This window comes from Coenobita brevimanus, chromosome 66 (genome assembly GCF_032717465.1).
Source record: "Coenobita brevimanus isolate Jiangsu-jjx chromosome 66, ASM3271746v2, whole genome shotgun sequence".
NCBI lineage: Eukaryota > Metazoa > Arthropoda > Malacostraca > Decapoda > Coenobitidae > Coenobita > Coenobita brevimanus.
In genome coordinates, this window is record NC_137019.1 from 29,424,979 (window position 1) to 29,452,767 (window position 27,789).

Sequence of the window (27,789 nt, forward strand, 5' to 3'; positions counted from 1 at the left end):
GTGTGTGTGTGTGTGTGTGTGTGTGTGTGTGTGTGTGTGTGTGTGTGTGTGTGTGTAAGGAATGTTAGGAAATATGAATGACAACCATAGTAGAAAGTTAGAGGGTGGTCCCATCTTCAGTTATTAGTTTATCTTACTGTAAGTCTGTTGTTCATTGATTTTAATTCCTGTAGTTGTCAGGCATTCTTCGTAGTTCTTTTTAGTGTGGCATGTGCCCTGATTGTAATGGCCAATCTTGCATCGTCCATAGCAGTGACAGCTGCGGTGGATAATGTGAATCTGAGTGGCTTGTTTGTGCTGCCTTGGTGCCGTGTGATGCGTTGCTGATAGTGTTGTTTGTCATCATGGTCCCGCGTTTTGGTAGGCCTTTTCATCTTAGGTAACCATATCACTGTCGTCGTCTTCCTCTAGGAACATAACTTATTGTATGTCAATCTAGGACAGCTAAGAGGACGTCGTAACTTGTTCATGATTAATCTTCAGCTGGTCGCCACTCCTAGAGAGGGTGTTTCATGCATAACAGAATAGCACAGCGGTCTATTTGTCCCTTGCCGCATAGCTGGCGCAGAAAGTTTTATCTTTCCCGCTTGTCAGACGCATCACCTGGCCTAAACGCCAACGACTGGCAGTCACCTGATAAGATTCAGTACCTGTGATTAAGTTTATAATCTATCGCAAGATTATTCCAATAAGTTTTACTGCTTTCCACTGATGTACCATTACTGCCATATTATTGCTAATCATATAACGGGTTTAAAATATGTTCATATATACATAGTATAATAATGTCAGGCTTCATCAGAGACTAAAATAAAATACAGTAATACATCACTGACATGATCACCCTCCAACCTAAAGGGAAACAATATAATTATATAGAAGAATGGATATTTATTTCTTGTGGTGGGTGGGGGCGCTCACCATCCACTCACTCGATGTAGTGCTGCTGTTGGGTGTCAGCCCTTTCCTCTTCTCCATGCTTCTTTCTTTCCATCCTCTTCTGTCCTTTCCTTCATTCTTTCCTTGTCCTTCTGCCTACGGGTGACTTTACACTCCCTCTTCTGTCTTTCTTTACTTCATTCTTTCCTCTTCCTTCTGCCTGTGGGTGACTCTACACTGAGTGACAAGCCAAATGGTTTCCTGAACACCAGGAAACCATTTACTACGCTGGGTGGTAACCATATAACCAAATTTTGGCGCCTGGTGGTTTAGTGGGTAATTATTGCACTCCAATCGAATTGAACCGGTGAAGGTTTATATCCAAGGGATGGTTGGGGTTGATTGCTTATGTAATGCCACTCAGGGATGAGTGAGGCTGGTCACTCTCATCTTAAATGTCGGGACCAACTGCCTAGCCCCGGGCTCCTACGCTCCTCATGGGTCAATGTAGGATTGGATGATGGATGGATGGATGGAATGATATTTATTTACCACAGCCTCAAGGGTAACTGATACTTAACAAGCACTGTAGACAGGTTGACAAGAGCCTCGCGGCCCCACCTGCCGCTCAGCACTTGTCCAGATGAGAGCTGTTTGTGGATCTCGGTTCACTTTGGAGAAGGTGCTGGGCCGCTCGCTTTGGAGAAAAAACTAGAGCCGCAAAGTATTTGCCAAATGAGAGCACTTCTGAACAGTTACCACTAGCACAGCCATCACCACTGCCACAGTTGTCACCACAACCACCACCATCACAGCTACCACTATCACCACCATCAAAGCAATCACCACAGTCACCATCACAGCTGCCACCATCAAAGCAATCACCACAGTCACCATCACAGCTGCCACCATCAAAGCAACCACCACAGTCACCATCACAGCTGCCACCATCAAAGCAACCACCACAGTCACCATTATCAGGACTCCATATTATACTTACAAATCATAATAGATAGATAGATAAATAAATAGATAGACAGCTCTATGCGAGCCTGGGAATGGGAAATGAGCTTGCAAATTACACTGAGGAAAGCTGACGACAGTGGCCAGTAAGGAGATGATGCAGTTAGTTGTCAACAATCCACCCGTGAACAAAGCCTTAGTGACCATACACACACATACACACATACTCACACACAGGCTTCTAGAACTTTCCACTCACAAGGAACACATGTGACACACCCCTGCTACACCAGAATTTAGGAAAGAGAGCTCAGAAGGAGACAGGCCTTAGAACAGGCAGGTCAGAAGGAGAAAGGGCTTAGCAACTTGAGAGAGAGACTGAGAGAGCGAGACAGGGAGACAGGGACTCTGCTCAACTCACTCGTGAGTGAGAGACTTGTTAATATTTCCAAGACAAATAAAAATAGTCCCATACTATTCTTTACCTCTCCTGTCACTACACGACAAATGGGAAAGAAGATTATCTATTTACAAGCTACTCCAATATAACAACCGCTCGCCCACAAGTCTAATATATATATAACTCAACTACAAGTAACCACAAAGGAACCACAAAGTCTTTTATGACATTTGGTAGCAGCGAATCTACGGACATCGTCTCCGAATTAAAAGCAAATTTCTACAAAAGCTGGCGAGACTCTACAAGATTAGCTTCAGTTCTACAGTGAATTCCTACAAAATACAGCCTACAATGCAAATAGCCTACAAGTCTACAAAACAACTCTATAATCTTCACGTAACTTCAAGCAGCAGCAAGAAGAATATAAAACAAAGCAAGTAAAGAAGAGGAAAGACCAAAGCAACAAGCACACAAACCCCCACCACTCTCTCCCGCCTACCTCCATCGCTGACGCAGAGGTCAAGACACGCAGCAAAACACCAGAGCCACATTTATAACGCATCTTACTCATCTTCACTCAAGTTACTCATCGCTACTCGTTTACTTACCACAGCTACCAGTGTGGAAAGTTGACGTCACCATACGTGTGCTGAGACGACGCCAAGCCGTGTGTCTGACACCCCACAACACACCAATCAACCCGTGAAGAACAACGCTATCACCACGTGCAACACCACCAACACCATTCCCACCACGGTAAAAATTAGTGAGTTACATAGTTACTTCATTTATACAATACACAGTGATAGACAATAAGCTTCTGCATAAACATATAAAACGTGTTGTATAGTTACAACTTAAATTCATATACCTACTTCAATTATCTTCATAATTCAATCATTAAATACTTGCACCAACAATAAATATTCTACACTGTATATATTCATTCATTTATTATAACATTTATTTACTACCAACGAGTGTTACCATTTACAGTATACCTACATAAAATACGTGTTACATACATACAACTATACATTATTACATCTACAAAGTAATAAAGAAAATATACCATCACAGTTACTCAGTGAGCGATTAAAAGAACTGTATTAAACATTTATTAATTAAAGCTACCTAGTGGAAACAGATAAATTAAGTTACAAGGAAAATCAAAAAAAAAAAAAAAATGGCCAACACAAATGACGTTAGCAAGAGTGAACATCTTCAACACAATCGTGAAGACAATGATTTCCACACAGTGCTGACACATATATTGCCCACGATAGGTACAAGTGAACAACAAGTCAGTGTATATAGTTAATACTGTATATAGTGTATATATTTTTTATATAAAATAACAAAATATGGGACTATATAATATCATTTTCAATAATATCTGTGCAATATAAACTAAACTTTAAAAAGGTATCCCAAGGAAATTAGCCAGTAATTATGCAACCATGAACAACATACAAAAAGCGTACACAAGCGAAGAAAAACAAACTATAGAAAATCAATACATACAAAAAAAAAAAAGAAAAAGAAATAAAGAAAAAAAGTAAGAAAGAAAAAAGAGAAATAGAGTAAGATCACATAACAAACAAATGAAAATAAGTGTAAGTGTTACTACATATGCCAAAATACCACATAAACTACAAACAAAAAAGCAAATTGTTGTCTCCACAAGCAAGTGGCATGACACATCATCACTATCATCGACCGCAGCATATGTTAGGACTGCAATTATAACAATTATGTAACTCCATATTATAATTATGTAACGACAAACGATTGCATTATGTTACACTTATTACAATTATGTAACTACAAACGATATGTAACAATTATGTAACGACAAACGATTGCATTATGTTACACTTGCTACAATTATGTAACTACAAACAATATGTACCATTTATGTAACAGTTGCATTAACAAGATGTAACTTTTATGTAACTTTAACTACAATTATGTAACTACAAACGATATGTAACAATTACGTAACGACAAACGATTGCATTATGTAACACTTTGCCAATTAACAGTTGCATTAACAAGATGTAACTTTTATGTAACTTTAACTACAATTATAAGGCCAAGACACTTATGTAACAGTTGCATTAAGAAAATGTAACTACAGTTATAAGGCCAACACAATTATGCATTTCACTACAATAACCCAAGTACATACTGTATTACAGTTAAATAATTTACTTTAATGCATTTATTCAAATATGTATACAACTTGTTTAAAATGTAATATTACTAAATAATCACTATTTACTATAAATATTATACGTATACAATATTCATACAATTATGTTACTTTTACAATATTATGTATTTCACTTAATTAGCTTATAAGTTCATTATAATGTGTATATAATATGTATTAATATGTTAGGACTATTAACTGTCGATGGTACGCCATTTTCGCGTGACCGAGCAGATATCAGGACTCCATATTATAATTACAAATCATAATAGATAGATAGATAAATAAATAGATAGACAGCTCTATGCGAGCCTGGGAATGGGAAATGAGCTTGCAAATTACATTGAGGAAAGCTGACGACAGTGGCCAGTAAGGAGATGATGCAGTTAGTTGTCAGCAATCCACCCGTGAACAAAGCCTTAGTGACCATACACACACATACACACATACTCACACACAGGCTTCCAGAACTTTCCACTCACAAGGAACACATGTGACACACCCCTGCTACACCAGAATTTAGGAAAGAGAGCTCAGAAGGAGACAGGCCTTAGAACAGGCAGGTCAGAAGGAGAAAGGGCTTAGCAACTTGAGAGAGAGACTGAGAGAGCGAGACAGGGAGACAGGGGCTCTGCTCAACTCACTCGTGAGTGAGAGACTTGTTAATATTTCCAAGACAAATAAAAATAGTCCCATACTATTCTTTACCTCTCCTGTCACTACACGACAAATGGGAAAGAAGATTATCTATTTACAAGCTACTCCAATATAACAACCGCTCGCCCACAAGTCTAATATATATATAACTCAACTACAAGTAACCACAAAGGAACCACAAAGTCTTTTATGACACCATCACATCTACCACCATCAAAGCAACCACCACAGTCACCATCACATCTACCACCATCAAAGCAATCATCAAGTCATCATCACAGCTGCCATCATCAAAGCAACCACCACAGTCACCATCACAGCTACCACCATCACCATCATCAAAGCAACCATCACAGTCACCATCACAGCTACCATCACCACCACCACCATCAAAGCAACCACCACAGTCACCATCACAGCTACCATCACCACCACCACCATCAAAGCAACCACCACAGTCACCACCAAAGCTACCACCATCACCACAGCCGTCACCACCATCACGGCTACCATCACCATCACCACCACCACAACTACCAACACTACCCTCATCACAGCTATCACCACCACCATCACCACCACCACAACTACCAACACTACCCTCATCACAGCTATCACCACCACCATCATCACTGTTACCACCACCATCATCATGAAAGCTACCACCACCACCACCATCACCACCACCACACAACAGTTACCAGAGTTTTCTGGCGGATAAAATCGCCTATTAGTAGCATAATTGATGCAATAGACATCAGACTGAGATGTGCAACCTCTTTCTCTCTCTCTTTGTGTGTGTGTGTGTGTGTGTGTGTGTGTGTGTGTGTGTGTGTGTGCAGTAATGCATGAATCTCCATGGCAAATGCCACTCAGTATATTTCCGTGAAGGTGATATGTAACACCAATGAGTACAATCATTAGCAACAAAAACACCAGTTCAGTAAATCTCAATCGACATGAAATTGAAACTGGCACATCTGGGACCCAGTTTCAGAGATCCTGCCAAGTTTCATTATAATCCTTTTTCCACTTTTGGCTTCGCTACACAAACACACCCACACACACAAGCCCAGGATAGCGGTATAGTATAATAGATACTTCGTCAAAGGGGAAAAGCCAAGAGAATAACAGCCAGACGACGAACGGGTGTGTGTGTGTGAATGTAATGAATGACTGAATAGATGGGTGGGGGAAAGTGGAGTTGGTGGGTTTATGAGATACTTTGTAATGCCGGGAAAAAACAAAGAAAATAACAGTCAGATGACGAACGTGTGTGTATGAATGTGATGAATGACTGGACAGGTGGGTGAAGGGAACGGGTGGGGTGGGGGTTGGGCTTTAACGAGATCATTATGGCAAAATTTCTCTTCAGTTCATGGTGAACATTTGTACAGAATGGTTCAGACACGTTATACAAACTTGCAGTGCTATCCTGCTGTATAACACATTTTCCCACATTTTTTTTTTTTTTTCATACGCCTATTGTAATTCTGTCCTGCACCTGCAAAACTGCCCTCTATTGTTCAGATTAGTAACACAAACTTTCAGTGCTATCCTACTGTGTTATAATAAATTTCCCTCACAGATTTTATTCGTTTATATTCCATATTTCATTTCATACTGCATCCTGCAGAAATAGTTACGTGGCCATTCTTACCTTCAGTACCTCAGCCTAACCCCCCCAACCACTACTCTCTTCTGCCCATTAGCCCCAGTCATCCGTCTGTACCAGTCTCCCCTTCAGTAGTTAATGCTTTAATTTACTGCGCTGATATTCCTGAGATGTTAAAAGAGGAAGCCACAATATTAACTGCTTCATTGCTAGCCTTACTGCAGGTAAACAAAATCGTCTTGCATTAAGCTAAGTATAAGATCAGAATTTTAAATTTACGACGAAAGGATTAGTCAACAGCTGATATATATTTTTTTCTTTTCCAAAACTATTTTTGGTTGCAACTTAGCTTCCTGGCAATGTATATTACAATTTAGATAACCCATCAGGATTCAAGGATATTCTAAACCCATATGGGAAACAATTCTGCATGTTTCTACCTTTTTCTTTTACCTTTAATAATGTAGCAGAAAGTGGAGGTACTTCTCACTTAATGCAGCTTTTGCGGAATTTAATGTGCTCTCAACATCCTTCACATGAGTGAACAAAAATAGAAGAATGCAGTACATTCTAAACCCCATTCACTAAGGTGGCGCGAGTGGCATCAAGACGAGGATGTCTCGACTTCGCTGACTGGCTTGTGGAAACGTCACCATAACCTCTTTGTCCGTCCCTGTAAACTTTGCTCACTGAACTACGTATCCCTCTTCTTTTACTTGTAGCTCATTTGATAAACAGGATACACATTTTTATTTTACAGTACTACACCCTGCATTAATTGTGCAACTAAAACACCTTTTCCAGAAATAAATAAATAAATAAAGTGAAGGGAAAAATAATAAACACAAAGTATATACCACAGCCAGGCTCTGAAATGTCTAACTACTTTTTAAATATTATTGGTTTTGCGGCAGTGATTAAATCATAATTGTAATTTAATTATCGTTCAGCAAATGCACCTGAATATGACTGCTGTCAGATATTAGATAAAACCAGATAGAAGTGAAATATGGAATGATTTATTTGAATATTTAACATCCCGATCTGAGAAAGGCAATGATGAAAAAATCACTTTTTCTTTACCAATTTGTGACCACAGCTTTTCCTGCAATCCACATGTGTTACACATTATTTACTGTGGCAAGATCTGCCATACATGGCAAACAGCAAGATAACACCAAATACTTATAAGCGAATACAGAAATAAGTGGAGCATAACACATACACCAATCTCCTTCCCCTCCTGAGCCCGCACTGATGACGAAGTGTGGTGTGACCCATACTTTGTTTTGTTTTGTGTTGCTTTTTCGTAACAGGCCAACCCTTTATTTTTTTTTAGACCCAATGGGCAAAGGTCCTGGTCACATGGGAAGGTCAACTTAAATATTTTTTATGCGATGCAAGAAAGAAGGAACCATAAGTCAGGTGCCGGTAAGACTGATCCCTCCAAGAAACAAGAAAACAAGAAAAAAGAAAACAAACTCAAGATCCGTTCATTTAATTTCGAGATGCCTGGACACTGCGTTTGAAAGACTGGATATCATAGGCAGTAGGAAACTCAGAGGAAGACCGTTCCAGAGTTGACATGTTGCACATATGAAGGATTGGGAGTAACGGTTAACTTTTGCGTTAAAGAGTTGGACAGAAATAGGATGAGAGCTTGTTGCTAGACGGGTTTTATGTGCCTGCCATAGTGGTGGAGGGATGCAAGCAGACAGTTCAGAGGAGCACTGACCATTGAAGTAGCGACAGAAAAGAGATAATGATGCAACAGTGCATTGAAGAGACAGAGATTGAAGGGAGCCAGTAAGAGGAGAGTTAATAAATCAAAAAGCCTTTGACTCCACCTTGTTGAGAAGAGCTGTATGTGGGGAACCTTCCCACACGTGAGAGTTGTACACTACACGGGGGCGTATAAAACCCTTATATAAGGGCAATAACTGTGCAACTGTAAAGAAAGCATGGAGTCAGCTTAGCACACCCAATCTCTTGGAAGCAGTTTGTACAAGAGAGGTAATATGATCTTTCCAAGATAAATCCCGCGAAAATGAAACCCCCAAGTATGTTTAAAGATGATGCAGGATTGAGCTGGATATAGTTTAAAACTGGAGGATACTCCTGTGGATGATTTTGTTGGACTGAAAGCAGGGATCGCCTGACCGGGAGTGGGGGGGGGGTCACCCCAATGTTTGTTTCTGAGTTGGTCAAAAGATTACTGAGTTTATCAAAACTGGAGAGTAGAGACAACAGTTTATTATTTACATAAAAGAAGAGGTCTCCGAGAGGAAAAAATATTTTTTTACATAAGTTTTTCGTTTTATACATATATATTTAGAGGACAAAATACAAAATATCATAGTTTCCCTCCTGTCACGAGAAGTCTAATCCAAAAATCAAGTATCATATTAATCATTGTGCCTTGACTAGTCTGGTCATAAAAACTCCAAATGTCATGACTGGGTGAGTTACTTTAATCAGACGGCTACCTAATTTACATGGTGTCTGTTTTCTTGTCAACAATACTAGGCTTGGGTCCAAGTTCAGGTAGCTTTAAGTACAAGTACAGTACAAGCAGGGATGGCCAGACCCGGGGGGGGGGGGGTGAGTCACCCCCCAGTACGTGGCACACAGTTAGTCAAAAGTTCATACAGTTGGCCAAAAAAGAGACAGGCTGCGTTTTCCAGAAAAAATGGAGTAGGGAATATTGTGAAGCTCAATGAATATTCACAGTTAAATCATCAGGGTGCATTTATAATATATATATATATATATATATATATATATATATATATATATATATATATATATATATATATATATATATATATATATATATTCCTAGGGCTATTTTTTACTCTTACAATAGTAGAAGTGCTGTATCTAATTTGTTGGTCAAATATGTTCGAGTTGGTTCAAATATGGGGCGAGTTGGTCAAAGAGGGAGCGAGTTGATCAAATTTGCGTAGAGTTAGTCATAACTAAGGTCCCTCCCCCCCTAATCACAGACTCTTAGGGTCATCCCTGCATGAAAGATGTAAAAACTGAATTTCTGATGTATTAGAAACAAGATTACTTTTACTTCAGTCAGAGATATGAGCCAAGTCAGACATAAGGTGTGCCATACTCTCATCCCTTGTTTGCTGAAGTAGCTGCTGAGATGGACGCTGAGAGAAGCGAATGGAAAGGTGAAGGATGGAGCCATCAGCGTATGAGTGGATAGGGTTAGATATACAGCTTAGGTCACTGGTGAATGAAAGGAAGATAGCTGGAGGTAGGACAGAGCCTTGAGGAAGACTAGTATTGATAGCTCTAGGAGAAGAATGATGGCCGTCTACAACAGCAGCTACAGAGCGACCAAAAAGGAAGCTAATGATGAAGGCACAGATAGAAGGATAGGAACCGTAAGAGGGCAGTTTGAAAAATAAAGAGATATGCCAGACTCGATCGAAAGCCTTTGAGATGTCATGTGCACTGGGAAAGCTTTCTCCAAAGTCTTGGAAGGAGGATGACCAGGAGTCCGAAAGGTACGTGAGAAGAACGCCAATGGAGCGTCCCTGGCGGAGCCCATACTGATAATGAGAAAGAAGGTTGTAATAGGAAAGGTGTTTAAAATTTTTAAAGAAAAGACTCAAAAACTTTTGAAATACAGGAAGTTAAACAATTTGGCGATAGTTCGAGGGCTGGGAATGGTCTCCCCTCTTTGAGACAGGATAAATAAGAGCAAACTTCCAGTAGGAAGGAAAGGTACAAGTTGACAGAAAAAGGCGAAAGAATTTACCTAGACAGGGTGTAAGCCAGACTTGGTGATAGGGCTCAAGGTAAGGTAAGAACGAAGGGATACAATTTTAGGAACAATCAGTAGGCGAAGGTCACAGAACAAGATAAAATTCGATCCCTGTGAGACAGTGCACGAACTATTAAATTAAATCAGATTTGATATGATCTGAACCAAATTGGTGGAAGGGTTCTGGGTCCGACAAGAGGTTAATCTATTTTTTAAAAACAAGTCATAGGTTAAGGTCACATGGCACAGTTATCTGATTTTTTAAAATTGATTTTAAAACTAACTTGGTGAGAGGATTCAGGGTAAAGAAATGATGGAGGAATTTGAATCTGAAGACAATCAAAGGTACAGGTCACAAAATAAAATCAAATGTATACCTATACTGAAACAGTTTTTATTCAGTACAGACAAAACTTCGTGGAATGACTAAAGTTACGCCATGTATGAAGAGATTTAATTTTGAGAGCTAAAGGTAAAAAAATCATGGTCACAAGGTAAGGCCAACTTAAGCGGCTTTGATCTGCTCTAGAGCAAATTTGGTGGAAATGCTGAGGGTCAAACAAGAAAGAAGTGCTTCAATCTTGAGAAAAGCTGGTGGAAGGCCAAGGTCATAGGACAAAGCCAAACTGCTTTGATCTGCTCTAGAGCAAATTTGGTGGAATCGCTTAGGGTCAAACAAGAAAGAAGTGCTTCAATCTTGAGAAAAATTGGTGGAAGGCCAAGGTCATAGGACAAAGTCAAACTGTTTCGCCCTTAGACCTTTTATAGCCTCTGGCGCTCACCGAGTCCTGCTTCTTGTTTTTACTGTGTTGAGTGTACGACGTCACAAGATTATACTATATGTGGCCTCCTCTCACCATCATTCTCCTCAACTTTTATCATCTTGTTATGGGTCGCTTTCTGCAAAATGGTAAAGCATATTAGTAGGCGGAGTACAATTACCGTAATTTTAAATTACCTTACTGCCAATTTTTTTCTAATTCTTGACAAACATCCAGCCCCATCATTCCAAGTATTAGCTGGAAATTTATAAGCATTTACTTTACTGATTCTGTGACTAGGATATTGACTTTATTAAATCATATACGTTGATAATTACATATTTATATATTGTAAATACACTTTTCCGCAGTATAGTCATCCATCTCTTACCATTTTTAGTCTTGGGTTTGGGATTGTTCCATGGCTGAACCTTATCGGTACTTAGTAAGATGTACACGGTGCAGCAGGTGAAGGCCAGACAAGCCGAAAGTCCGAACACTGCTCTCCATGCACTGAGCGTTTGCTGGTAGCAAGATATTACATCAGTGTTCATTACGTCCGGATATTTAAGAAATAGTTTCAAGAGACTGTTCTCTTTGATACTGTCATTTACTGAGGAGATATGGTTAGGAACCGACAAGAAGACTGATGAAGAAATTTCAAAGAGTACCAAATGTACATCTAACATATTACCTCAATGCTGCCGTTATTCATGATGACGTCAGTGACTGAATCACGAAGTTAATGTTGGCCATCCTTAAATCATAAAATAAAACTGATCAACTTTAAGTATTACCATATTCTGATACAAAAAGCCATTTCCTCATAACACTTACATTGTCATTTATGATGGCACCAGTGATAGCCGGCGCCAGGAAGCCAGTAGCAGCCCCGATAGTGTTAGTAATGCCCTTAAGGGATCCAGCGAAGTTGGGTGCGATGTCCTGCTCTGAGGCTGAAAACCCGCTGGAGCTCGTTCCCAATGCACCCACAGCCACACACATGACCGCCATGGCCACACCGGAGTTACAGTTCACCCACATCATGGCTACCAGTGCTGCTCCAGACACGTACATTCCTAAAGATGAAATGCATCAATGAGTTCATTTGGTAGCTTAAGCTTTTTCTTACACAGGGTGCCATGAAAATGAAGAAGACTGGTATGTCATGGGTAGGACCATTACGTGTCGAATGTTTCCATTTCTGCTAATATGTGAAAAAAAAAAAAAAATTGGCTCTTGGCCTCGCAAAAAAATAAATAAATAAATAAATAAATAAATTGCACTGTACAAAATTTCCATGCACAAGATATGTCCCAGAAAAATTCAATACACAGCACTTAATGGGTCAGTTCAAACAGATGCTTCAACTGCCACATAAAACACAACCACCAGACGAATTGCTAACTAGATCTTTACTCTGGCACCTTGCAGCATAGCAGAATGCACAAAGTAACGTCGTGAACACATGGCCCATTGATGCCTGAAATGCCACAGACCATAACACATTTAGCAATAAATTTGTTTAATAAGACTGGTCAAAATATTTAAAACGACCCAACCACAGACATCAACCACCTCAAGATCAGCAACATCACTCTGAGCGACGTGACTACCAGACTGGACAGGGAGATAAGCCATCGAAGAGCCAGCAGCACCCAGGACCCACAAGAGGCAACACCCACAAGAAGCCGCTTGTGAGTTTGACATTTAAACCATCCAGCCAGGCCAAACAAAAGATGTTCTCCAAGTCACTACATCCACATCCTTCATCTCCAAAACTGACGACTGGCCTCCCTGACTTAAGGATATAAGACTGTAAAAACTTATATCATCATGTACGACCAAAGCTATAAATGATGGCACCGACTGCATTATATGGGTCTGAAACATGGAATATGGGTGTAGCAGAGAGGAAAAGTTTGAATGTAATGGAGATGAGGTGTCTGAGGAGTAGGTGTGGAGTGACGCGTATGGATCGGGTGCGAAATGATGAAGTGCGAAGGAGAACTGGAGTTGTTCGGGAGATGGCTGGTAGAGTTGAGCAGAGGGTGTTGCGATGGTTTGGGCATATGGAGAGAATGGATAATGAGCGATTGGTGAAAAAGATAACTAGATCTGATGTGAGAGGTGTAAGGCTGAGAGGAAGACCACGAATAGGATGGATGGACAGTGTGAAGAGAGCGCTGGATGCGAGAGGGATGTCTGTTGAGCAAGGAAGAGTGGCTGTGCGTGACAGAAATAAATGGAGAGAAATTGTGAATGAATAAGTGATGACTCAGCCCTGAGGGGATATTCTCCCGCATTTGGTCTGATCAGCTAGTCAGGTCAGGTGCGGGTAAGGGGATGGGTCTGTTATGATGTAGCAGGGGTAAACCAGTTCTGCTGTCGGGCCCTGCTGCGGATGTCACTGATTGCATTGCACAGTTGACCCTTGTGCGGTGTGGTGCGGTGAGGATCTGTCCTTTCTCCCCTTTGGGGCTAAGATGAATGTGTTTGAATGGATGAGTAAATGGAGAGTGTGTCGTCCTGTCTTGGCTACCTCCCTTTCCCTGGGGGAAGCAGCCTAGGTATATAGATAGATAGATAGACCGAAGAAGACGACCATTGACCAATCTAAAAGAATCGCGATATAAGAGAAACAGAAAAAATACACCACAAGAGCCTGCAGGTTCTCCAAAGAAGACAGAAGATTAAACATAAAAGACAGAAGACCCAAGTACAAAGGATAAATGTTAAAATGGGAAGAAATTACATGCACCCAAGACAAAAATGACAAATCATTCCTACATATCGTCTGACCCTCCTGGACCACAACCACTCAAGACTAGCAAGATCAACCACCACTGTTCACGTATCCACCCACTGTGTATATGACCTCCAATCATATGCTTTCCCTTGCCTGTTTTTGGATCCCACTCCCTCACCTGGCTGTGCTAAGCCATCTGCTCACTTTCGCCATCTGCCCTCCCCTGACTTCTGCTGCATAGCACGTGGGCCTAGTGGTGTCATTGACGTCAGGATTGCTCTCATCGTCACTTAGCCTTCTCTGCTTCCTCTATCAAACTCCGTTTCTCCCGTACAGCTGTTTTTCCACTACATCATTATCTTGCAATGGAGGCTACCCATTTTCCCTCCACCTTTGCCACTCCCCCCTCTCCATGCCCCGCAGCAAGTTTCTGCCACCCCTTTCACAACTCCCCCACACCATCCCTCAGAGCAACAGATTCACCTACAACAGCTAAGTTATGAGAATCTCCTAATGTATAGTACGTACTGTTTATGTTCAAATTCCGGCTATTGTTTGTAAACACTGCTTCAGCATACCTTCATTTGTGACGCATCTCCCACCCTCCCTCCCCCTTCCTTCTGTACCCTTCCTTAAGTGTGGTTTGTCCTTCGACAGACAACAGGCTCTCTCTCTCTCTCTCTCTCTCTCTCTCTCTCTCTCTCTCTCTCTCTCTCTCTCTCTCATTTTCTGCCCCTCTTTCATACCCTTCATTTCACTTTCAAATGTTCTCTTTAGCTCCCTAGTTGTGTGCATATCCTTTTATACTCATACTATCTCAATGCATTCCTGTTTATCCATTCAATGATTCAGCATCTCACTCCCATTGCCACTTGTCCATTCCAAAATGTTGATTACTGTCACTGGTCTATTACTTTACACAATGCATCCTGCTTCTGCCTGAAGATGTTCTGAAAAAAGATATCACTGGAGTTGTTGCCTAAAACAAACTGTCACTCACTGCCTAGGGATCATTCGTCTACGAGAATGCTTGTAGTAAAACACTTTTTTCATGATGGCCACCACTTATAAATGATACCATATTAAGTGGCATAAGGACATCCCCCTATAACTACTCCTGGTGAAACAGAAGTGTTGTCTGAACGACATATTATGTGATTCTTACATGAAATGAAAGTAGCACGATGGACTAAAGCGAGTAGATCTATATAAATAGGATGGCAGTTTGTTGGGCGGTTAAGGGAGGGCAGGGACAACACGTGATTATTGTTGCGAAATTTCTCGCAAATTCGTTACCGTGAATAAAACACAACATATCACAAGTACCCAGTAACATCCTACAATGCACAGCCATCTCTGAACCACGCTTCTCTATGGAGCAAGTCCTTTGTGAGTACTGTTTCTGAATACCAGCCACAACTTCCACCACCACCACCATCACCACAACAGCTACTGTACCGCCAACAACAACAGCATCATCACAACTACCATCAGTACCACCACCACAGCTACCACCACCACCACCACTACCACCACCACCATCAGAGTTAGCACCAGTACCATCATTGCTACCATCACCACCACCATAGCTACCACCACCACAGCTACCACCACCATCACCACTATTACCACCACCATCAGAGCACCATTGCCATCACAGCTACTGCCACCACCGTCACACCTACCACCACCACCACAGCTACCACTACCATAGTTACCACAACCACCACCATCATCAAAGAAACCACCATCACCTTCATCATCACAGCTGCCACCACCAGCACCATCATAGCTACCAGCACCATCATAGCTACCAGCACCAGCACCATCATAGCTACCAGTACCACCATTACCACAGCAGCTTCACAACCACCACCATTATCATCACAGTTCAACTACCACCACCATCACAGCTACTGCAACCAACATCACCACCGCCACCACAGCTACCTACTGTACATCACCACCATCAACACTGCTACTATCAACACCACAATCATAACCACTAACACAGTCATCACAGGTACCACCACCACCACAATCATTACAGCTACCATCGCTACCACCATCACCAAAACAATCATCACAGCTGCCATCACTATCACCAGCACCACCAAAATCATCACAGCTACCATCACTACCATCACCGCCACCATATCCTCTACCCCTACCACTACAACCACAACGGATACCATCAACACCATCATCACGGCTTCCACTACCAGCATCACCATCACAGCTACCACCACCACCATCAACACAGCTACCATCACCACCACAACCATCATCATCACAGCTTCCAGTATCATCACCATCATCACAGCTACCACCACCACCACAGTCATCACAGTTACCATCACTACTACCACCACCACCACCATACAGCTCCCACCACCACTGTAACCCCTACCTCTACCACTACAACCACAACCACCACGGATACCATCAACACCATTACAGCTTCCACCACCAGCATCACCATCACAGCTACCACCACCACTACCATGATCATCACAGCTGCCTCCATCATCATTACAACTACCACCATCATCATCACAGCTAGCACCAGCACACTACAACCACTAGCTCCACCACAGCTACCATCACAACCATCATCATTACAGCTCCCACTATTTTCTGCAGAGTAAAATAGTCTGTTCGCAGCATCAGTGAAGTAATAGACATTGGACTTTAGATATACCTCTCTCTCTCTCTCTCTCTCTCTCTCTCTCTCTCTTTCTCTCTCTCTCTCTCTCTCTCTCTCTCTCCAAAGTTGCATGAAGTTCCACAGAAATACACTGCCGTCTCTTGCACGTGGGGACAATTATTAGGGACCAAAATACACTTTCAAAAAATATTGATCGACACTGAAATGAAACTGGCCCATTTGTGACCCAATTTCCGACAATCCTATCAAATTTCATCAAAAGCCTTTACCCTGTTTTGGTTGTGCTACACACACACACACACACACACACACACACACACACACACACACACACACACACACACACACACACACACACACACACACACGCAAGCATGCACGCATACCCAGGAATGTAATAGCTGTAGTATAAAGCCATTATATTCATTCGTCACATAACTTATATCTGTAAAAGGAATTCTTCTGCTCTTTTCCACCCTTCTTTTGCCTATACCCAGACCATTCTCAACCCCACCCCCACAACATCCGTCAGCTGCGGCCATCCCCTTCGACGCTTCTTATTTGTGAACGATTTGATCCATCCATAGAAACTCCTGGAGTATAGTCCTCGCACAAGGAGAATATTGGCAACACGAAGTGCTATAGCTGAAGACTTGACTAACTATACATGTCATACAAAAGCTGGCCGTGAAGCGATTAACTATTTCATTAGGAAATCACGCAACACACGTAAATGTAGTAGAATATACGGTCACAAGGAAATGGACTGTTTCAGGAAACTCACTGACGAAAGCCGAACTGCTACACTCAGTAAACAAACGACACCTACCACTTGCCCAAGAAAGCAATGTACTAATTCAAAGCCACGTTGCACTTACTGTCAGTCCTCTGGCCATACCACCCAAATTTGTACATCACTTAAGAATAAGCAGCAGGGGGAAGCCATGTGCACCATGGCAAATAACTAAACATAACAATGATAGTACCATCAAATACATACATTTTCCGTAAATCCTACCTCAGCCACTATGAACACTATTTACCAATCCATGATCATCATATGTAAACTACTGATAATACACATTGTACTTGCCTCATCCATAAGAAGCAGCAGTAGACACACAAACTGTGAATTCATGTGCCATGATAAATAACAGCCCCTCTAGTAACGCTGAAGTACTGCCTTCCGACTTGCAGCTGTATGGAGTCAATGGTTCAAAAATCCCCTGCCTAGGATGGACTACACTGAAGTTCTGACTTAACTAAGATTATAATGATTTCTACATTGGTATATTACCAATAACATATTATCACAAGCGGATGGAATTCTTGGCCTACAGAATTTGAAAGAGCACTAAACAGATAGTTCTACTGCCAAGGGCGTAGTCATTACGAGAAATAAATTCACCCTCAGAAAGCACCCAAGACAATCAACATAAAAACCTCACCCATACACAAACAAAACCCATGTGACCAAGCTGTCTGAAGACATTCCTTTAAGGTAAAACAAAACGACTTATCCTCACCACCTAATGTTTCCACCCATTTCACTAAATGTGGCATAATAGCGATTAGCACCTCACGTATGGTAATGGGATAGCAATTGAACTGATGCAGATGATACCTCATGAGCCTACTACTGCGTTGGTTTGCCTTGCTGGTGTGAAAGAAGGCACAGATGCTGTATGTTTGCCTGACTCTGTCTGTATAAAACGACCTTCCATGGAGTCATGTCTTTGTTCTGTTCGTGTTAACAAATTCACTGCCATGCCCACACTCTACCGCACGTAGAGTAAATAAGGAGTAGAATGGTGGCTGATCAGAGAGCTGTTGACAGAAGTGTTAATGAACAGTGCAGACCTCTCCAGAATAATCTCTGAAGAGTTACTGATTCAGTGGGTGGATGGACAAGGGGCCACCCAAAGAAATAAAGTAACTTGGTCGTGGAACGAGGGTGAAGGGGCTGCAGTTAAGGAGATAAGAAAACTTATTCGGCAATGGAAAAAGGGTGATAACAGAGAGGAATACTTGGTTGCCAACGCAGGACTAGAAAAGAGGTTTACAAGGCAAAATCTGGTCTCAGAGCCTTTTACTAGATAAACTATGTAGTGTGGAAAGGAAGAATATGATATTTAAGGTGGCAAATTAGAGGGAAAACAGGGATATCATAGGCGAGCAGTGTGTGAAAAGTGATGAAGGATAAATAGTGGTGAACTATGGGGATATTAAAGACGCCTGGAGTAAGCATTATAACCGGTTGTTGAATGAAGAGTTTGACTGGAACAGGGAATGTTTGGAGCCAACAGATCCAGTGTTTGGACCTTGGCCTTTGACGCTACCACTGTGAGCAGGGCAATAGGTACGATGCAGGTGCGGAAGATAGCAAGTGTGTCTGGGTTGACTGCTGATATACTGAAGGCCTCAGATACAGGAGTAGGGTTGGTTACTGTCTTGATAAAAACGATAATAAATGAGTGTGCTGTCTCAGATGACTGACTGAAAAGTGTGATTATAAATGTGTACAAGGAAGAGGGTGATGCCCTGAAAAGAGGAAATTATGGAGGCATAAAGCTTTTGGACCAGATAATGAAGGTAATGGAGAGAGTCCTACATGGTATTCTTAGAGAAAGAGTGAACACTGATGAGATGCAGTCTGGGTTTATGTCAGGCAAAGGGGCCACTGATGTCATATTGATTGTTCGAAAGCTTCAGGAAAAATATATAGGAAAGAAAAGGGATCTGTAGTTTGTTTTTGTTGATTTGGAGAAGGCCTCTAACAGTGTCCCTAGGGAGGTGGTGAAGTGGGCAATGAGAAAGCTTGGGATCGAGGAGTGGCTGGTTATGGTGGTTATGGCTATGTATGTGGGTGCCTGCACCCAGGTAAGAGTGAATGGAGATTGGAGTGATAAGTTTCTTTGAATGTTGGTGTGCATCAGGGGGTCAGTCTTGAGCTCTTTTTTGTTTATCATGGTACTTGAAGCCCTCTCACGTGACCTCAGAAATTAACTTCCGTGGGAGATGTTTGCCCATGATTTGGTATTGACTGCAGAGAATGAAAGGGAGGTGGAGGAAAGATTTAGGAGTGGAGGGATGGTATGGGGCACAAAGGTTTGAGAGTAAATGCAGATAAATCTAAAAAGCAATTAGAGAGCGCATACCTCCACCAATGCCGGATCCGGATCCGGGTCTGCCCCCAAACTGAAATTCATTGAGAACTTTTGGAGATATTGTGAGGTAGGATCCGGCACCGGATCCGGCCCCAAATTTAACCAATTCTTTCTGGGTCCATGGCCCACCCTTCCACATAATATCATTGAAATTCACTGAAAACTTTTGGAGACATCTTCTGGACAAACAAACAAGCAGACAAACACAGACGAATACATAACCTCCTCCGACATCGTTGACGGAGGTAACAAAGGTGATGGTATCTAGGGCTGGTGACAGTACTGTCAAAGAGGCAGGGTGACCATGTACCGTTTGTCACAAGGGCGTGGGAAGTACAGTAACTCCATCTTGTGCAGTCTTTGTGATAAGTGGGTGCACAAGAGATACAGTGGTATTAGAGGCAGACTGCGAGATAATGCTGATTTCACGTGTGCAGCATGTTGGGAGAACATATATATATATATTTTTTTTTATGTGTCCGACTCTGGGCATAGGCTTCACAGCCTGCTTTCAAGGCCCAGTAGTCCTCCTACATACCGCACACCTCTACATGTCACCACTTCGGCGCTAACACCCACCGTCCATACTGAATACATGCTAGGGCTGTCTCATAGAGGACTGGTGTATTGGTATTATAGAGATGGTCAGGCTTGAAACGATTGAGCTTGCTGGTAAGTCTCTCGAGTGTGTTGAAGAGTTTTATTATCTGTGAGACTTGTTAAATGCTGAAGGTGAGGATGTGGCTAGACTGAGGAGTGATAGGAAAAAATTCTGAAACTGAGAGGGCTCACACACCGTGGTAGAGGATTTTTGTATGCGGCATGTGTTAGGAGTGTAATACTGTATTGTTGTGAGACCTGGGCTGTAAAGGAAGAGGATATTCACAAGCTCAAACGTACAGAAATGACAGTAATTAAGATGTGCAGTGCATCCTTGAGTGTGAGGCCTGGGGAGGTTAGGTTTACGATGGAAAAGTTAAGAGGTAGGATGGGACTGGAGTGTGTTGGTGCTGTGATGAAGAGGAATAGATTGAGGTGGTTTGGGCATGTGGAGAGGATGAGGGATGACAACTGGGTGCAGAAAGTGAGAAATGTTAATGGGGTAGGGTTGCGTGAGGTAGACCGACAAAGACCTACGATGAAGTCACTGAGCGTGGCCTCAGGGATAACTGATTGAATAGGGAGGCTGTTAGAGATCAAGCAGCATGGACAGCAGCCATTAGGCGACCAAGGCCGATGCATGCAAGGATTTTGGAGCCTTTGAAAACGAAAACGAACAAAAACTATGTTTATTCCGTGGATACCCAGCGGCCGTAGATGTAGTATAAGAGGCTCTCCCTTTGCCTCTCTGTTCCATGAGTTCTGTTCACGATATATAGCCAGAGTCCCAAGTTTGGAAGCTACTTTAAACTACTTTAAGCCCCAGTGATTATCCAGAAACTGAGTAAGAAGTCTTGAAACTGCTCGATATACATATGTGATTGCATTGCCTGGGGAATGCTTGGGCCACACCCACATAGTCACACATGATATAAAGCCATTCCTGGGATGAAAACTTATTAACATACCGGCATTCCGCCTACCCAGCGTAAGCAAACATCAGTAAGTAGTTAGTTCAAAACATGCTTGACGAGGAAATAATTCATTATTGTTCTCCGTGAAATTTCCCGATGTTCCTAGTTCCGGAAAAGTGTGGAACATTCCATCCAGTCGTAGACTCTAGAAAACTTGACAATCTAAAATATAACGACAGAGTTACTCTCCCTGTCTTGGTCGAAAACCCCCAGCCAATCGGTCCTGAGAGTAGGATATTTGCCTCATCATCTCTTTAAAGTGTGCACTGGCAACAAGAATTAACTGGCGAAATAAAACCAGTGAATGATATTACCCACGAGACATTAACAGTTAAAAAAAAAAATAGTATGGGCCTGTCGAACAGTTGATATGCTCTCCAACGTCTAGTCAGCGGCGTGGTTACAACTCTGAATGGTAAGTGTTAGAAATTTTATACACTCCTTTTCTGACGAGTGATAGTCTAACAACAACAAATAATAAATTTAAATACAAGAAGTCTCTTAGGAAATTAGGGTATAATTAATACTCAAACTCACCAGTAATTATCTCCCTATATCCTAGCTAGTCCCCCCGATTTGGCCAAATCATATAGGTTACTTAGCTAGACAAAGTCAGAATAACATATGACGACGGGCTTGAGGTCCCAGTCGCAGGGCTGGATTAACCAATAGGCCAAGTAAGCATTCGCCTAGGGCCCACCAGTATCTGGGGGCCCACTGAAACTAATTTGTCATGCAGTGTGCCAGAGTATAACCTTGTTTCAAGTGTACACAGAGTATATCATTATATAACATATTCACAATCATACAGGCCCCTGTACAATAAGTATAGGGCCCGGAGTATGGGGCCCCTGTACAATAATCTGGGGGCCCACTGATGAGTTTGGATAGGGGGCCTACAAGTAGGTAAATCCGGCCCTGCACAGTCGGTTTGACTGGGGCTTTCCAAGGGTCCTTGGTGCAATTTATACAGGGTGTGGCTCGAACGAGCTTTAGGAACAGAACGAAAAATGGCGAGTCTCTCTCCCCTCATTGGATTCGGAGATGCCAAATATTATTTAAGTACATGTACCTAAATACAGTGAATTACTTCAAGAATACAAGGAAAATCCAACTTAACAGTTAATCTTAGTTTTAAATAAAACTAAAGCCAAATATTCACTTTATCTAAGTTAAAATATGTTAAACCTTCCTCCGTTTTCTCATAAGGATACACGTCATTCTACCACGCAGGTGCAGTCATGACAATGAAAGTTTCCTAAATACTTACATGTATTTACAATATAGTGCTCCACAAAGGTTAAATGCTGTAGCATTTAATTAATTAATAATAAGAAGTATTAACGAGAGCTAGAATGCAATCTCTGGGTTGAAAAAACGCTCGATGGTTTTTCCTCTGCTTTCAACAGGGACAACTATTTTAAATAGAAAGAGTGCAACTACCACTCTGGGGGAAAATATTTCCCACAGTTTTGAGGCAGGGCAAAAAATGATATGCCGTATCATGTAATATGACTCCTAGCCAGGGGATTTCTCCACAAATCTCGAGATCCCTGTGCTGTGGTCCTTGTAGGTCGCGCATCTTGACCAACTTGTTCTCCACCATTCACAGTCTCTGGAGTAGCCGTTAACTCAAGGGGCACCAATTTATCAATGGTTTTTATATTGAAATGTCTCCTACATTTACTTTTTACAAGTCTCAGCATCCCCTCCGAATCTGGATATATAGAGATGAATTTAGCTAATGGGATCTTGGTTGTTCTGTTTTTACTAAGACCACATCTTCTGTGTTTATGGCTGTCCTGTTGCTGGCAGCCTGAGCTCCATAAAATCTTGCTCTTAGGTTCAAAAGATAATCTCTGCCCCAGTGCCTAATCCAGGTGTACAATACTTTTTTCAAACGTTGACATCCCTCACGCAGATGTTTTCTTAGTTCATTATTCTCTATCGTGGGATCATCTAATTCCTCGTGGATATGCACACAAGGCACCGGATGGGGCTTTCTGCCATACAACAATTATGAGCTGGTGTCAAAGCTTTAATGGATACGCTAGTATCATCCAGATAAGTTAAAGGTCTGTCATTAATCCTAGCCTCAATTTCAGTTATTACTGTTCTCAGTTCCTCTCTAGTGATCTTAGTCCTGTGTAAGGGTTTCCTAAGGCAGTTTTTCACAATACCAATCATTCGTTCAGTTAATCCATTTTGCTGTGGTGCTCTCGAAGCTATGAGCCGCCAGGTACAATTTCGGATTCCCGGCATCTATTTAACCTTTGGATCATTCATAATGTTTAAAATTAGGGATGATGCTCCAACGAAATTGGTTACGTTGTTGCTTATTAATGAAAATCTACCAATGTCTGTCACATCTGGCTCAGGTACTACAGGATCCAGGTTTACAACACTAACCTCAGCAATACTATACTGTTTCTGTTCAGGCCATTCCTTAATAAGTAACCATTTAGGACCCTTAAACTGCAAGTAATCTTTGATCAGTCTCTTTACTGTCAAGCCTTTCAAGAGCAGATCAGCTGAGTTTTGCTTGAAGGATACATGAACACACTTAAATTTGGAAGACAGTTCTTTTATTGTCTTCACTTTATTGTGAACGAAAGGAATATTACTGTCTTCCTTTCCTGTGCAATAAAGACAAATCCCACCGTTAGTCCACATATACTGTATATATCCTAAAACCTGAGCATCAAGAATATTGGTTAAATACCTGACATATTTAGTTCCTACTTTTATGGAAGCCAATTCCATTTGAGGTGGGGTTCTTTCTTTAACCTGCCGTGTCCCGGCAGATTTTTCACCAATGACCACCCTCCAATCCCAGCAGATGTTTAATTTTTTTTTTTTTTTTTGGTTAAAACCTCTGCTTTTTATGAGAAACATCGAAAATTCAGAAAGTGCTCACCTGAGCTTAGAAGTGCCCTGTATAGGTGACCCTCCCCACACCTGGTACCGTCTTCTCTGGAGCCCCGCTCCAGAGAAGACGTTTTCTATGGGAGGGGCAACTATTCTAAACCACTTAAAATAGGTAGATATTGATTTATATGGTACGAATTTATATGTACTACAAGAGTATATTGGTTTCTACACAACAATATAGGTGATATAAGTGTTGTTTCACTCACCAAACACACCAACATACCGCACCTTCCTTGTTGACATTACCTCTCATCACTTTTGCTCGTTTCTTCCTCTGGCGCCACGTAATCTTTGTCCTCCACATCGAGAATCACTTTTGCCTTGAATTTCATTGTTGGAGAGACCATGGCGCAACATGTCTTTACTGGCCAGGTCACTGCTAAAAGGCGAGTTGCTGAGAAAATGGCTTGTGGGGGGGGGAGGTCACACAGGGCCAGGCAGTGTCGCCACCTGCCAGTGGGCAGAGGAAGGTCTCCCACATATACCTACCAAAAAATCACCCGCAAGACTTGAAAAATGTGCAAATGACGGACCTTGCAATTGCAAAACGTGTAAACACGTCGTTGGGACTGAGCATGACAAAATGTTGCAAAGTGTATATACACTGACAGGACGCGGTGGGTTAATTGGTGTAACTCTGGATTTGGACATAATGATCTTACTATCATCTCCTGTTGCACAATAAGCTACTGCTCCATATGCCTTTTGAGAAGCATCACAAAAAATATGCAAATGTGACTTCTCATTACTGTTTATTTTCCTGGTAATACGTATGCTTGATGTTATTCCTAATTCCTTTCTAATCTGTTACAATTGTTCAGTACATATCTCACCTAATTCAGTGTCCCAGTCCATCCTCTCTCGCCAAGCCTCTTGCACTAAACATTTGCCCCTAATAACTATAGGACTGACCAATCCTAAAGGGTTAAATAACGTTGAGACCTGGTTTAACATGGTTCTCTTGGTGAGAGTGACATCAGAGAACTTAATTGGTTTCAGACTTATTTCATAAGCCCTTGTATCCTAGTTAGATCCAACACACTTTGAGTTTTGGGAATGTCAGTATTTGGATGGACCTCTTGTATTCTGTTCTTTAACCCTTAAAACGTGGCCGTGTACAGCCGATCCCCCCCGTGTGGTGAGGTTGTAGCGGGGTCTGAGTACCTGTGGGAAAATATTTGCCAAAAATCAGAGATTAACCCTAGAACATTAAACTTTTTATGGCATATAGTACTTACATTCAGCTTTCTCCTGAGACAGGTGTTGAGCCTTCGTGGACTACCAAAGGACTTGTGGAGACTTGCAAATTTGGGTAACAAAGTCTTCGCTTTCACACCTCCAGCAACCCGGTTTCCCCTCTACCACAGCCTCAATCTGTCACAGTACACTTTATACAACAACGTACAGGTAGTTTGGAATCCGTATTTGTACAATAAGCACTGAAAATAAGGCTACAATCAACGGAGCGTACGGCCGACATGCAGCGTGGCGGCGGTCTTCCCGTCACTGAACACACATTTCCCTTTTCACAGCTAAAAACATGTATACTACATTATTTTCCTTCATAGTACTTCGCAAAGGCTTGCTTGGCACTATTACGGCCCTAAAAATCACTGTCACTGCCAGTATTGTGAAGCGGGAATGAGAAAGACCACCGCGGTGCGATTTTATTCTGCCTTACGGCAGGCACTTTATTCTCGCTCCTGTCGGCCACTCACACTTCATTTCTATCGCTCACTTTCACTCTAGCTGTCAGTTTAGTGCCTTATTCATCAGTGTCACTGTCATTTGTTATAAAAATAATATTTTCTACACACCAAACTGTCACTGTCAGAACATAGAATAGAAACAAATGCTTTCAACTTCTTACACTGGAGTGACTGTCACTTTCAATACTTATATTATTACTATGTACAATTATTTACACTGAAATCACTGTCACTGTCAGTGCTTTTACAACTACATACATTAATTTACACTCATCAGACTGTCACTGTCAGTACGTACAAGAAAACTAAACACTAGTATCACTGTCACTCTCAGTATTATTTACAAGATTCTTACCCTTATTTTTAATATCTAGTCAGGCTGTGGTAGTCAAAGAAAAAGGGTAAGCGCAGAGGGGAATTTTGCACTCTTTGCACTGCAAGGAGGTGCGCCAAAATGTTCTGTCTTGGCTGTTAGTGTGGTTGCACACATGACACCTCCTCACTGCTTTTCCCCTCTTGGCAGTGCTAGGCAGTGGCTCCAGGCGGTGTCGCTGAAGGTAGTCCTGGCACTGTAGGCAGTCTGGAGGTGTGTGTGAGTGGCGCCTGGGACCTGATGGCAGTACCTGCCCAAAACGCTGAAGCAGCTGGTACACACAGGTCTTAGAAAAACGCCGGAGAGAGTAGTTTGCTGGCTTCCTGTTCTTGATCTTATACAGGATGAAGGCGTTCAGCATGCACACATCAAGCAAGTGCAAGAACACCTTCCTGTACCAGCGACGGTTCCTCCTCAGGCAGTCTATCTCTTCAATCATCATATCAGACTTGTCCACCAGCCGCATATTGATGTTGTAGTCAATCACAGCATCAGGCTTCATCACAGGATCGCCAGTCCTTCTGTCGACCTTCCCTGTGGCTTGCATTTCCCCCTTGTGAACTGTCGTGAGCACATTGACGATTCTCTTGTCGTACCACCTGATCGCCAGCATTTTGTCCGATTTTTTCAGGTGCACATCTCCCCGCTTTGATCCTTCAGCCTCAGGGAAGGCAGGGTAGTGTGCCCTATTGCTCCGGACAGTGCCACAGGATCCGACGCCGTGTTCTGAAAGGTACTTGGCGAGTTTGGGAGCTGTATAATAATTGTCCGTATACAGGACATGATTCCCGCCAAAGTACTTTTCCAAAAGCACTTTCACCACAGAACCAGAGAATCCAAGGGGGTCAGTCTTGTCCAAGTCCACATTGCTGGCGGTGTAGATAACGAAGTCTAGGATGAAGCCCGTCTTGCAGTCGAACAGCACGAAAAACTTTATTCCAAAGCGGTGGCGTTTGCAAGGAATATACTGCACGAACCGAAGACGGCCCCTGAACAAAACAAAGGACTCGTCAATCACAACTTTCTTGAAGGGCCGAAGGAACTTCATAAACTTGTCCTTGATCAGGTTCAGGATTCCCCTCACTTTCCATAGTGGGTCAGTTTGGGAAGGCTCATCGTTGTTGGCAAAGTGAAGGTACGTCATGAGTTGCCTGAAACGATCACGACTCATGTACTTGTTGAAGATGGGTGTTGGGCAAAGATCGTCAGCACTCCAGTACTCCTCGAGCTTGTGCTTCCAGTTATGTGGCATGAGAAGCATCAAGCCGATGAATACAAATAGTTCCCGGATCGTAGCAGGAACCCATGCTGCCATCCGTGATGTGGATGGCGTTGCAGCTTCAC

The 27,789-nt window shown here is 42.1% G+C and overlaps 1 protein-coding gene across 1 annotated transcript in view; it reads right to left on the reverse strand.

The window, feature by feature from the left end:
• Positions 1-537: 537 nt before the first annotated feature.
• LOC145405326 (putative inorganic phosphate cotransporter) overlaps positions 538-27,789 on the reverse strand; it is a 418,097-nt gene continuing 390,845 nt past the window's right edge. Inside the window, exons 8-11 of the mRNA XM_080276742.1 lie at positions 12,112-12,353; positions 11,680-11,798; positions 8,992-9,031; positions 538-633 (exon numbers count right to left, since the gene is read on the reverse strand). Of these exons, the coding sequence (XP_080132868.1) occupies positions 538-633; positions 8,992-9,031; positions 11,680-11,798; positions 12,112-12,353 (497 nt within the window). The remainder of the gene's footprint in view (positions 634-8,991; positions 9,032-11,679; positions 11,799-12,111; positions 12,354-27,789) is intronic.